At 47.5% G+C, this 12,410-nt stretch overlaps 2 protein-coding genes across 6 annotated transcripts in view; both read left to right on the plus strand.

The window, feature by feature from the left end:
* LOC144161002 (phenoloxidase-activating factor 2-like) overlaps nt 1-12,410 on the plus strand; it is a 118,292-nt gene that overhangs the window by 51,263 nt on the left and 54,619 nt on the right. The gene's annotated exons all lie outside the window — the stretch shown is intronic.
* On the plus strand, nt 1,711-11,472 carry LOC144161001 (uncharacterized). Of its 4 annotated transcripts, XM_077692070.1 has the most exons (6): nt 1,714-2,220; nt 3,931-4,092; nt 6,721-6,873; nt 8,106-8,222; nt 10,666-10,700; nt 10,923-11,472. In XM_077692070.1, the coding sequence occupies exons 1-4, from the start codon at nt 2,214-2,216 to the stop codon at nt 8,216-8,218; spliced, it is 435 nt and encodes a 144-aa protein (XP_077548196.1). In that variant the 5' UTR covers nt 1,714-2,213; the 3' UTR covers nt 8,219-8,222; nt 10,666-10,700; nt 10,923-11,472. The 4 variants fall into 4 exon arrangements, 3 of the variants coding, with proteins under 3 accessions (XP_077548197.1, XP_077548196.1, XP_077548195.1); XM_077692071.1 differs by lacking the exon at nt 10,666-10,700 and having other exon boundaries at nt 1,711-2,220; nt 3,931-4,096; nt 6,737-6,873; XM_077692069.1 differs by lacking the exon at nt 10,666-10,700 and having other exon boundaries at nt 1,722-2,220.

Consider the following 12,410-nt stretch of genomic DNA (forward strand, 5'->3'; position numbering starts at 1 on the left):
CTGTAACACGACGACTAACAAAATAAAACACACAATATCGCCCTAAACCCGACACCGCAACTCACAGCCAATAAAAAAATAAAAAGGTGCGAACGCCCAAGAAGTTTCTTTCCATAAAAACCAAATTGTACGTGAGAAAAAAAGCTGAAACCAAACTCCACACCTACCCACATCGTGGCAGCAGGCGAACAGGTGAAGCACCAATGACAAAACTAAAAGAGAATCAATAAAGCAGCCACAATAAAGTCCTAACCACATGGACGCGAAATCACGCGTCGCGCGATCGTCGGCGTCGTTCGGCGTCAACGCGCGGGCCCTCAGGAGAGGGCGAGCAACCGCATGAGACCGGCGAAGTCGCGCGCCAGTAGCTGCGTCAGCGGGCGTTGCTGGACGTCAATTGCCATCCTGTTGAAGTCGTTTATGAGCAGTTATTATCGATTATTGAACTGCAATTATCAAGACTTTAGCTTTAGCAAAAAAGAAAATCACTTGGCATATTTATTCATTGCTATATAAGTATGTTGGCAATGTATCTCGAGTCATCATGGTCAAATCTGAACAAAATAAGATAGGATGATAAACGAAGACGCACCTCGCAAAACTGCTTTAGTTGCTTCTTGATTTAACCTGCATGTTATGTACCTAATGCAGGTGCATGAATTCAAAGTGTAAGCAAAACAAATTTCAGCGCTGCCTTGGTACTGAGGTTACCGTCGAACGTCAATTGTAGGTTAAAAGGCAAGGTACTCTGGCACCCTGACTGTACCCTGTAAAAAAAAAACTGATCAAACCCTCGCCGAAAAATAAAAAAAAAAAAAAAAAAGCTTTTGAGGATTCGAACCACGGACTTCAAAACGAAAGTCCGACACCCAACCCTCGACCACACAAGGAGACAGGCAGGCACAGAGAATTCGGTGTACCAAACGAGGCTGCCCACAAATAGTGTCGGATGTGTTTTGTTTTGGTCGTGTTTGAGAGACTTGAGCAGTGGTAACGCTTGTTTCTTGCGCACCGATCTTGGAGCCGAGGACGATAATGCTAGTGCTACGAGCGATGTAACCACAGGTCCCTCATTTGAGTCAAGAAAAGCTATCGCACATCCCCGGTCAGCGCAAGCCACGGGAGCTACGAATGGAAGGGAATGCGCCGCTAGAATTCTGGCGTTGATAACGCTTGCTCGTCACGCACCGATCTTGCAGACAAGCCACATTATGCTTATACTGGATGCGATGTAGCCAGAGCTCCCTTATTTAAATCGCAGATCCCCGATCTCCCCGTTGAAAGCCGAACAAGCCACAAATGGATAAGCGCTTGCGAACAGAAATAGCTGGCAATTTGTCTCAAGGCAACCGATTACCGCAAGTTAAAAATAAATCGATTGTTTTCTGCTGAAAGGAATGCCCCCAAACCACGCGAAGACGGACGCTGTCGCCCGCTTTCCGATGCTCTCTCGCGCTGCGTCGACGCCGATATCTGGCGAGCGTAGACATCGGCGTCGCTCGGGCGTCAGCTCGCGTAGCCGTGCATTTCTGGCGACGACGTCGACGCGAGAAAACGCCGAAAGTGCTCTGCATGTGGTTGGGCCTTAAAGCAGCCCCGACCACTGCAAAAAGAAAAGAGAATCAGCGCACATACTATGTAGCCGAGCACAGTGCAGAAACACGGTGCAGAAAATGATGTGTGTGCTATGGTGTGACGACTGTGAGACTGTGATAACACATGAAAGAACCGTGCTGAAGTTGGAAGCTGCTATCACTGGTTAATACAGTGCTAATTTTTATCAAGAGGTTTGTAACCCGCTAATAAATTATGTTCATTATTACAACCAAAATGATTGAGTTTTCATGTATCGCTTCATCGGCTTCATCTTCTGGCATCAACCAACGCCGCCTATATAGGCCGACTGAAGCCGTAGCCAGCCGTAGCCGCAGCCCTCACTGTTGCAACACACATGGCAACGCACATTACGCCGCGTTTCTTTTCTTGCGCTGGTCGATCGTTGTCGTATGCACGTAGTGTGACCGTGTAACAAAGCGTAACCGTGTAACGTTTTCGTTCAGTATGTTTTGGAAGGTAGAAGAGAAGTCGTTGGGCCTACGGACGAGCGTAGTTTTTTTGTGGTGGACGTCGACGACTACGAGCGTGGCGTGGGAAGTGTTTTGGCTCGGCGACAGCGAGACGCGGGAAGATTATTCGACGGCACCATCGTTCACATGACCGGTAAGTGTTCTTACCCTTAAATTGTGCATAACAGTGTCTGAGCGCTTTTTAGCAGTTTTACATCTGCCACTACCGCAGAAAGTAAGGAATGAATATCGGCATGCCGGCTGTGCCGTCGGAAGGCGCGGAGATCCGCTTCACAGTATATGGCGCCGACGCCGAAGAAAATGGCTCGTATTACCACCTTGCACATTTTCCACGTAACACGCTCTATTCAGGACTGTGCTGGCTACCAGTTAGTCGGGTTAGGAATTCATCTGCATTGTTCGTGTCGGCGTCGAGTAGTCGCCAAGCCACATTCTCACGTACAGTCGGCAAAAGGCTTTAACGCGCGAGCGGCGGGCTCCGGAGTGCGCGGGAGACACGTAGTGATAACGCCTGGTTTAAGATAGGTAGAATGTGTGCATGCGAGGCCCGTATCAGCGCGATGGCTGTGTCCCTCCTCGCTGCACCCGTCGCCTTGGCTTCCACACCTTCTTTTACCGTAATAAGCGCTGTGTGCCTGCGCTGCCGGGCCGGAAAACAAAACTGGAGATTACCCGCCTTAACGCTCGTTGTGCGAGTTTTTCGTCTGCGTTAGCCTTGGCGCACAGCTGTTCATTGCGTTATCGTTCCGCCAATAGCTGCATGAGTCCCTTGAGCGCCACTGTCCGGTTTCAGGGCTCGGCTTTGCATGTCACTGCTGACGGGCTCACGCCACAATACTCAGTGCACTGTGCAAGCGATCACGGCCCGATATCTAGTTACTAGTTATCGTGTGTAGTAGGTGTTTTTTACTAAGTTGTATTGCGCATATTTGCATTCCTTCCCACCTGCAATGTTCCCATGTATGTGTCACTTCAAGTGACTTTTTTTGCACATTCTCTTCTTTTTCTCTTTATTTGCTGTTCCATTCTTTCAAAGTTCATTCAAAGTTTGATGTTCCCTTACAGTTCTATCGTGACACTCACTCTTTGTTACCCCCCTTACACAATGCCCTGCAACAAGGGCCTGTAAGGTATTTTTAAATAATAATAATAATAATAATAATACTATAAAACACCGGCAGCGATGCGTTTTCTGCTATTGTCGTTCGTTGTCTCGCATACAGGAAAACACTCCTGTCTAAATTGTGTAGGGCGCCGCAAAAAAAGCGTTGCGCGTAGTTAAACGCAGCCAACGCTCTACTACCAATCTCTTATTTCCGCTATTGTTTCCCGGCCCGGCAGTGCAGGCAGCGCTTTTCACGACGAAAGAAGGTACGGAATTGAAGGCGACGGGCACAGCGACAAGGGAAAGAACCGTCGCGCTGATGCGGGTCGCGCATGCTCGCATTCTACCGGTGTCAAACCAGGCGTTCTCACTAAGTGTCTCGCGCGCAGTCTAGAGCACGCCGCTCGCGCGTTATAGACAAACCTTTTGCCGACTGTACGAGCTTCGAAATCGTGGTTTTTCTGTGAAGGCCGTCTTGCCAGCAGCCACTGCAGTAATGTTATTTGTAAATGCTCTTATCGAACATGACGCACATAAATGCCAAGGCGCTAGAATAGCCACCGCTTTCAGGTATGTTTATTAGGGGAAGTCAATATTTGCATGAAAGTTGACCTCATAACTATCATTAAACACGTGTAAAATGACACTGAAGTGTGCTTGTTGCTCTAAATAGGTGTCATTATGGTGGACGAGGCTCGGAACAAGTATGGCATGTTATCTCTTGACCTCTCATTGCAGGCAGACAAAAAAACTGCGAAGGCAGAGAAAAGATCAGCGAAGGTCGACATCATTCTTCGAGCTGCCGCAAGGGACCAAGACCCTGTAGCAGTTTTAAGGAAGAGGGTCGTGCAATTGGAGGCCGAGATGCGGGGGCTGCGATCACTCAACATGGAGTGGCCGGCAAGTTCTTTTCACCAGTGCGTAAACAATGCTCCATCTGTGTGCATGGCTTCTTATCACTATTATGAGCTAAGCAACGTACCAGATACTGCAGTTGCTATCACGCTTAGTTGGCTGTAATGTCAACTGTTGCAGGAAGGTTTCACTTCCTCAAACATGTGGCATTACCATCTAAGGAGCCTATAGCCTGATTGAACAGGTTCCTTTCTTTGGGTGGGTGAAAACAAAACTGCCCTGCAGCACGACCTTGTCACGTGGCTTCTATACGAAGATTTTGAGCTATTGGTTTATCTAGTTGCTAGCCATGGCCTTTTTGCAGGCACTGCATAAATTACTGCCCGTTGAAAGTGCTTTACTCGCTGTAAAGGATTTTGACAATGAGATTGTTTGGAAGAGAAGGCCTAGTAAAAAAAATTCATAAAACTGCAATTCCAGTGAAAGTGCAGGAACACGGCAATGCTGTTTTATGTTTTGTAGCAGACTTGCTAACAATGTGACTATGAGTGGGCAACACAACTTACTGCTCTATATTTTTCATACAGCCCCAACCCTAAAAGTGACTTGTTAGTCTCACAAAAGGACAATCTGCACCTATGTAGAATGACTTGTTTGCGATTTTGTGCGTGCTGAGAATGGTATTGACCAAACTTTAAATTCCTTTAAAAGCGGAGCAATTTATTAAAGGCTGTGGCTAGCGTTCCGTCCAGACGGAACGATATACAAGTGCTAAAGTTTCGTCGAGACGGAACGGGGCGCTGCGGGTTATGCTTCCGTCCAGACGGAATACGTCTGAGCGCTTAGCGTTCGCCGGCGTGAAATTTGTACAGTTCCGTCTAGATGAAAGGAAAACCGGCTGATTAGACGACGTGCTCCGTCTTCAGATTTGGTGTAGGCGTTGTGCTTCGGATAATGGCAGTATTGTACCGGGTTCGATTCCCCCCGGACATGCTTGTTTTTTTTTTTTGTTTTTTTTCCCTTTGCGTGGTTGAGCCAGCGTTTTGCAACAGTTAACTTCTTGCCCACTTTGCAATTGACGCGGGGAGAGCAGTCGGTCTTGATTTCGCACTCAACCGGCTGCTCCGCTACCGCTCAATAGAGCCAAGGCCGACGTGTCCATCGCCAGAGTTCTGATCACCTCTAGTTCGTAATGGTGATTCGTAACGGTGACTCTAGCTAGTCAATGAGCAGAAGTGGTTTGACCGGTAGGGTAAAAATCTACAAAACTCAAGAAAGGTGATCGGACGGAGCATTTTCTGCCCGCGAAAATGCGCCGCGCACGCCACAGGCGCGCTGACGCTGCAGCGGAACCACTGGTACGCTGCGACCGGCGCGGCCAGTGGCAGGAACATGGCGGCGGCTTCGGCCGCGAAGTGGTGTAGGGACCCGCCGCGGTGGCTCAGTGGCTAAGGCGTTGCGCTGCTGAGCACGAGGTCGCGGGTTCGATTCCCGGCCGCGGCGGCCGCTTTTCTGATGGAGGCGAAAAGCAAAAACGCCCGTGTGTACGAGATTTCGGCGCACGTTAAAGATCCCCCGGTGGTCAAAATTAATCCGGAGCCCTCCACTACGGCGCGCCTCATCGCCTGCGTTGCGTCGGCGCGTTAAACCCTACAATCAATCAATCGAAGTGGTGTAGGGAAACTATGGTGTCGGGAGCACGAGCGACCGCTCAAAATGCCGCTCAAGACATGCACGAAGTTGCTTGAGCGGTAAAGGAGCTTATAATTTTGGGCGAGAACGGTACTACAAAACATCATCCGCACAGCTAGTGAAAGCGCCCATGCAGTATCTGCCGGGGTGGTGGCCTAAAATCTCTGGCGGTCTATGCTGGCGGAGCCAGCCGGCTGAGTCGAGCGCTTCGAAACTGCCGCCATGAGGCGCGTGCCTCCCCAATGGCGCAAGTCGCAGGCTCCTCCCACTGCCGCGCGCGACGCGCATCATTTTCTGAGTGAGGCAGCTAGAAGACGCGGGCGTCAAAAAAAAAACCCCGCTTCACAACAAGCAGCGAGGGCAGTCGTTCTTGATATTTACCCAGCTGAATGAACCGCTTCCGCTCATTGACTAGCCAGAAGAACCGTTAATTAGTAATCACCATTACGAACTAGAGGCGATCGGAACTCTGGCGATGGACACGTCGGCCTTGGCTCTATTGAGCGGTAGCGGAGCAGCCGGTTGAGTGCGAAATCAAGACCGACTGCTCTCACCGCGTCAATTGTAAAGTGGGCAAGAAGTTAGCTGTTGCATAACGCTGGTGCAACCACGCAAAAAAAAAAAAGAAAAACCAAGCATGTCCGGGGGGAATCGAACCCGGTACAATACTGCCATTTATCCAAGGAGCAACCCCTACACCACATCTGAAGGTGGAGCAGGGCGTCTAATCAGCCGGTTTTGCTTTCGTCCGGACGGAACTGTACAAATTTCACGCCGGCTCCGTCGGGACGGAACGCTAAGCTCTCAGTTGTATTCCGTCTGGAGGGAAGGATAACCCGCAGCGCCCTGTTCTGTCTGGACGGAACTTTAGCACTTGTATATCGTTCCGTCTGGACGGAACGCTAGCCACAGCCTTTATTAAAACTGATTGCCTGTACTGCGTATTGTTTTAAGAGTGCAACACTTTTTCATGTGACTCAGGCACCTCTCCAGGGAGTGAAAAGAGTGGACATGGCCTGCAGCTCCCTGCCAGCATGAGCCCTGCAGAACCACCAGCACCCGACACCAGCTGCGCCAGCACGAGCCTGGCGGCACTACCAGCACGAGCCCTCTATGGCGCTGGGTGTGAAGAAAGTAGGTGTTTAACGCTTTCTTTCTGTTAGTACCAGAACTTGGCTTGTTTTTGCTACTGTAGAAAGTAATCGTTTTGTAAAACATGGGGTATGTTCGCCAAACAGAGTCACGTAAGACAACTCCAAAGCGGCGGACTGCTGTGCAGCTACAACAAGCATAGTGTGCCCAGTACCAACAGCAGTGCTCATCAAATTTCTATGCTTATGTGTATTTTGTACTTTTATTGTTTCTCGCACCATTCGTACTGCTGTAAAATGAATATGCATTGCATTTATGCGCAAATAGCTCATTTAGAAAGCTTGCAAGCCGTACCTAATTTGTGTTTGCTTTTGCCGGCCTCAGCCAATCGCACAGCTGGGCACATAGGATATCTAGGTTCTGTTGCGGGAAATGAGCTAGTGGGTTGCATGGCCATTCCCTTTTTCCTTATTTATATAGCTTATTTGGGGATGAAAGTGGTGTCACTATGATTTTAACGTGGCAATCTTTCGAATGAACCAAACTTGTGATGTGTCTGCATGGCCCCTTTAGCTGAAAGTTTTACAAGCTGGCATATACTTTTGGAGAGAAGTTTTATGAGTGTAATGTTATGCTCTGCAGTAATATAAATGAGAAAAGCACCACTTTTTTAGCACGGGGAGCATTCGTTTTACTGCGAAACAGTCTGTGTTTCAAACCCCCCCCCCTTCGGGTTTTATTCCAGTGAAGCCATTTTCTGCTCTTGTCGTTTTTGCTAAGCACACACATATAAGCGGTTGCTGGTTTACGCGTGCACATGTGGGGACCAGAGGAAGGAGGGTAGGTCGTGCATGCAAAACTATAGGTTTCACACCCTCTTACATGTGGAGCCTTACACATGGATGTCGAACAGCCAAATGCGACCTGTCTGGTGTCTTCACTGGTCGAGCAAATTGGGTTGTGTGCTACGTGCACAGTAAGGGAAACAGACAGCCCCATGTTTGTTTGCTAGAATAAAGCTCGAGTCTGTCCAAGTTTAATTCAGTAAAACGACTGGTAAGTATGCTGCCTTGCAAATTATGAACAAACGTGGTTTGTTTCGTGCACTTCGTCGACTGCGCCCGGCTTCGCAGCTCATCTATGTGGAGCCATTGTGTTTCGTTCTATGAAATGGCAGAGGTTAAAAACACAGTTTTGGCAGTCTAATTTGCAGTCTTTTTACGTTGTTTGCCATTGTCTTGCATTACATGTATTGTTTTGTTCTATTGATGCAGATCCCTTCTGGCACTACCTGCAGATGAAGGGCTGCGAACCAGGGGACATGAGCAAGCGACACATGCTGCTAGTGAGATATCTAGCACGAGGGTCCGTGGATCTGCACCAATAAGAAGGTACATGTTTACTAATTTGGTTGCTGGAAACCTAGGCCAGTGTCTCTACTGTTTTAAAGGGACCCTGCAGCACTTGCCATCGACTACTCGGAATGTAGTTTGGGGTAAAGTCTATTGTCCTAGAAATCGCCCTTCCAAGAATTATGAAAAGCCCTTGACTGTCACCAAAACTATGCACGATTAGAAATCGCGCATAGTTGTTCTCTCTCAACTCGACTGCGGACAACGCAACGAAAGCTGTGTGCTCTCTCCTGGAGAGGGGGGCGGCTTGCAGCGTTCTCTTCGGCGTCCTTGGACATATCATAGGCTGGGGAGTATTCTCTGCAACGTGGGGGAGGGGGGGAGTCAATTCTGGTTTGGTGCCACAAAAAAGCAGGCATGGCTGCCTGCTTGCAAGCGCACGCTCAGGCTGGTAGAGCGTTTTTGAAGCAATAAGCAATTGTTGCCTAGTGGTCTCGTTGAAAGGAGAGTATTGAGTTTTTCACTCAAACTCCGTGCGCACTCAGCAAAAGAAATACCAAACTGCGCGTGCATGTTTAGGCATAGAAGAGACAGCGCCGATGACGGCGAATCCTCACAAGAAATGTGAGAAATGAGTCGCAAAGTTGACCAGCGACAGCCAATTGAACAGCCATGGCCGCAATGACGTCATTTAGGCCATGCCAAGAGCGAAGAGTGCGCGGTTGGTTTTTCCCCGTCTTTCGCGATTTGTGTGCTCACCGCTTCACATGGACTGGTAATATTTGGCTCAGGTATTCCTGGCAGTGTAATCTAAACATTGTGCAGGTTTACTGACACTGTTTAGTGTTCCAGGGTCCTTTTAATCCAAAATGGTCAGTTACTGAAACAGAGGCATTTTTGATTGTCTGCATTGATAGTTTGATTTTCTAAATTGACACGGAAACTACGCACCTCGACTGAGAAGACTGCAGTTCACGCTGCGCGCAAATTTTGCATTAGGGAGTATCGGCACTTTTTCTTTTTAATGTGTTTAATTTGCTGAACTTTTATCGTTGCTTAACTTTACTTAGAGATTTATGAGCTGGCTTATATATAACTCTTTGGGGAAAGTTTTATGAGTATGATGTCACACTGTAGTAATTTAACTCTCGTTAGCACTGGAAAATTGACCGATTTTTAGGGGTCCAAGAAAAAAATTTTTTCTGCAAAATCATTGGTAAGAACTAATTAAGATAAAAAAAATTACCACGCGTGGTGCCCGTGCCATGCGGTGAAGTCCAACCTGCGTTTCAACATGGGCAATTTTGGGTGGTTCCCTGGAAGAAATCTGGCGATTTGACATTATCAGAGGCACCAATGTGTCCCCGTGTGACGTAAAAACATTTTGTCAGTGACTGACTGCATTTACAGCCAGCACAGTATTCGGGACAAGCACGCGATGCGGAAAAACATGCATGGAGTTGAAAACGTAACTCCGTGGTTGATGCTTGTTGACGTTCACTGTCAGTTATCGCTGAAAACAAACTTGCGGTTTATCATCACCTTCTGACTCGCTATTGTAGCCTTGCTTACAGAAATGCGGTGCAATGTGCTAAAATCGTGCCCCGCAAACTTTGCCCAAGTAGCTGTTGTGCGATAATAAAGATCAGCACTATGAGCCTCATGCATTGCAGCGCACCTAACATTTTTGAAATGAAACAGTACAAAAGGTATTGGAGACTCCATCCGAATAGACATTTCAATTAAGGAGCAGCACTAGACCTCTGGAGATACCCTTGTATGGAAACGAAACTGGCAGGCGGACAGCTGGGGGTGTGTAAAGCCGGTTTGAAGTGCTCTTTTCGTCGGAACTGATATCTGGTGACTGGGCGTTATCTTTTGACTTGCATCGGAAGTTCTTATTGCAGAAAACGTTTTAGGGTGAGGGGGAAATCAGGAGTGGCATGCTTTTTTTTTGTGAGGATGTTTAGCGGATGCTCAAGGCACTATGGCAGGTAAGCTTGAAGTTGAGCAACTGCAGAGTAACACTAAATATGAATTTTGCGATGCAGAAACAAAACCGAAACTTGTTAACTGTTTGAATGGTCCTGTGGTAAGTAGAACTACAACACAACTAAGAACAATGTGCGCAAAGGCAATAAGACTGCCTAAAATCGTGAAGTAACTTTGCAAACGGGCACTGCTTGATATTTTCAGCCGATTTCAGGGGTTATTACTGTGTGACTGCAAACCTGACGTTTAAAAATTATCATCTGATTCACCCTTCATGCCCTGATAATAAAAAACCAAACGCTGATACAGAGTACCTACGGTTGGCATGCATTGTTCTTTAGTAGCAGTGACGCGCAAAGACCACTCCCCTTTCTGCACCCATGTGATGCAAATGCATGTCAAAAATCACGTTTTTGTTGAAAAATGAAAACAAAACTGATTTTGAAAGGACATTTTCTGAGCTAAGTCCTAATGGCTTGACTTGTTCCAGAATTGCCAGGAACGCTGTGGAAAGGGGCTTGCAAGGTATCGTTTAAATTGAACGTTTTTGAATAGGCACAGTAATGTGAAAAGCACTTTATCAGCAATAGAGAGCACTTCTTATTGCTCAGCATGCAGAAGCGTGTTTAGCTTTTATAAAATGGCGCAGTTTAAGGACACAGTATTAGCAGTATGATTTTCAGTCTTTTTGTGCTGCCTGTCATTGTCTTGCATCAATGTTCGTTTTTTTTTTTCCTATCGATGCAGGTTCCTTCTGGCATTACCTCCAAGTGAAGGTCTGCGAGCAAGCTGAAATGCACAAGCGCCGCAAGCTTCTGGCTAGATATCTCGCGCAGAATTTCGCTGATCTGCGCCGATAGGAGGTACATGGGCTTATTTGCCAATTTGGCTGGTGTGAACACCAGAGCTAGTGTCTCTACCGTTTTAATACTAAACAGTCATTGTGAGAAATGGCGGCATTTTTAATGGTGGATGTAATTTGCAATGTCATTTTTGTGCTTCATGAGGTGTGCATTGATAGTTTTTTTGTGGCTTTCTGCAGCTGTACAATTCATTAGTGGCAGCCTGTAGCTATTGGTGGCTTTTCCCTGGGAATATAGTGTATTTACTATAAGGTTTTTGCAGCTTCAGACAACTTTGCAGCGTTAGAATTGTGCGGATCATCCATAATGTGTGTAGTTAGGGACGGTGCACTTTCAGCCTTCGGCAAGCCAATTCTAATGGTACTTGTACTTGTTTTTTCGAGCCTGGAGCTGTGTGTGCATGAAGGAAACTAAAATAAAATGTTTGTATTCTCTTCAGTTTGCCTGTGCATGGGCTCGTGGCATATTTGGGCTGTCTTAACTGTTCACTTACAGTGGACAGCCCAAATACAGTGCTAGGCTGGATTCAAAAATACTGATATTTGCTGCAACAGAATTGTTATGAATGCATTGTGCGACAGGTCAGGACTGCAAGACGCCAGGAATACATAACACAGCATCAGGACTTCGACAAGACAGGCATGATTCTCGCAGTAGAGCATCAGAACTGTGACATACTACAGGATTACTACAGGACTACGACATACTACAAGATCACTACAGGATTACTACAGGGCTACGACATACTACAGGATCACTACAGGTTTACTACAGGACTATGACATACTACAGGATCACTACAGGACTACAACACACGATAAAACAACAAAATTGCTACAGGAATACTACACACGACAAATGTCAGAATGACGACACAACACGACGACTGTACGACAAGACTACGACGGTACGACTGTACGACACGCAAAAATACGACAAACGACGTACTACAGAAATTTTTCTGTTGTCATTTTCGACTGGGTGCAACCTGCGTTTTGAATGCAATCAACTAAAAAACTCCCACCTCCCCTCGCGGGAACCCCTGTGTAGATGCGACGCATAGGCGGAGCGGCGAAGGGACCGCGTTTATAGCGCGCATAACGTTGAGGGTACTGCGTAAGCCGGTCCCAGTCAATGACGACGTTGGCGTACTTGTAAAACGGCGTGGCCTGTAGGTGTTTCAGCCAAGCGTGGATCTTGCTTCGCCGGAGAACGGCACACCGGTTATATGCGCAGCGCGCCCGAAGGAGAGGACCGCGGAAGAGAGAGTACTGCACATGCGCCGGCCCCAGCGCGTCTGCCGCGGCTATGACGCAACGTGCCGCGGCTATGACGCAACACAATCCAACACAATCCACTTTAATCCTCACCA

This window comes from Haemaphysalis longicornis, unplaced genomic scaffold, assembly GCF_048455015.1.
Source record: "Haemaphysalis longicornis isolate Haplotype H1 unplaced genomic scaffold, Haemaphysalis longicornis Haplotype H1 scaffold_11, whole genome shotgun sequence".
Taxonomy (NCBI): domain Eukaryota; kingdom Metazoa; phylum Arthropoda; class Arachnida; order Ixodida; family Ixodidae; genus Haemaphysalis; species Haemaphysalis longicornis.

Excerpts from the sequence above, each read along its gene's own strand:
- LOC144161001 (XM_077692070.1), top strand. Across the intron at positions 4,093-6,720 it reads CACTCAACATGGAGTGGCCG|GCACCTCTCCAGGGAGTGAA; the intron begins GCAAGTTCTTTT and ends CATGTGACTCAG. Across the intron at positions 6,874-8,105 it reads TGGCGCTGGGTGTGAAGAAA|ATCCCTTCTGGCACTACCTG; the intron begins GTAGGTGTTTAA and ends CTATTGATGCAG.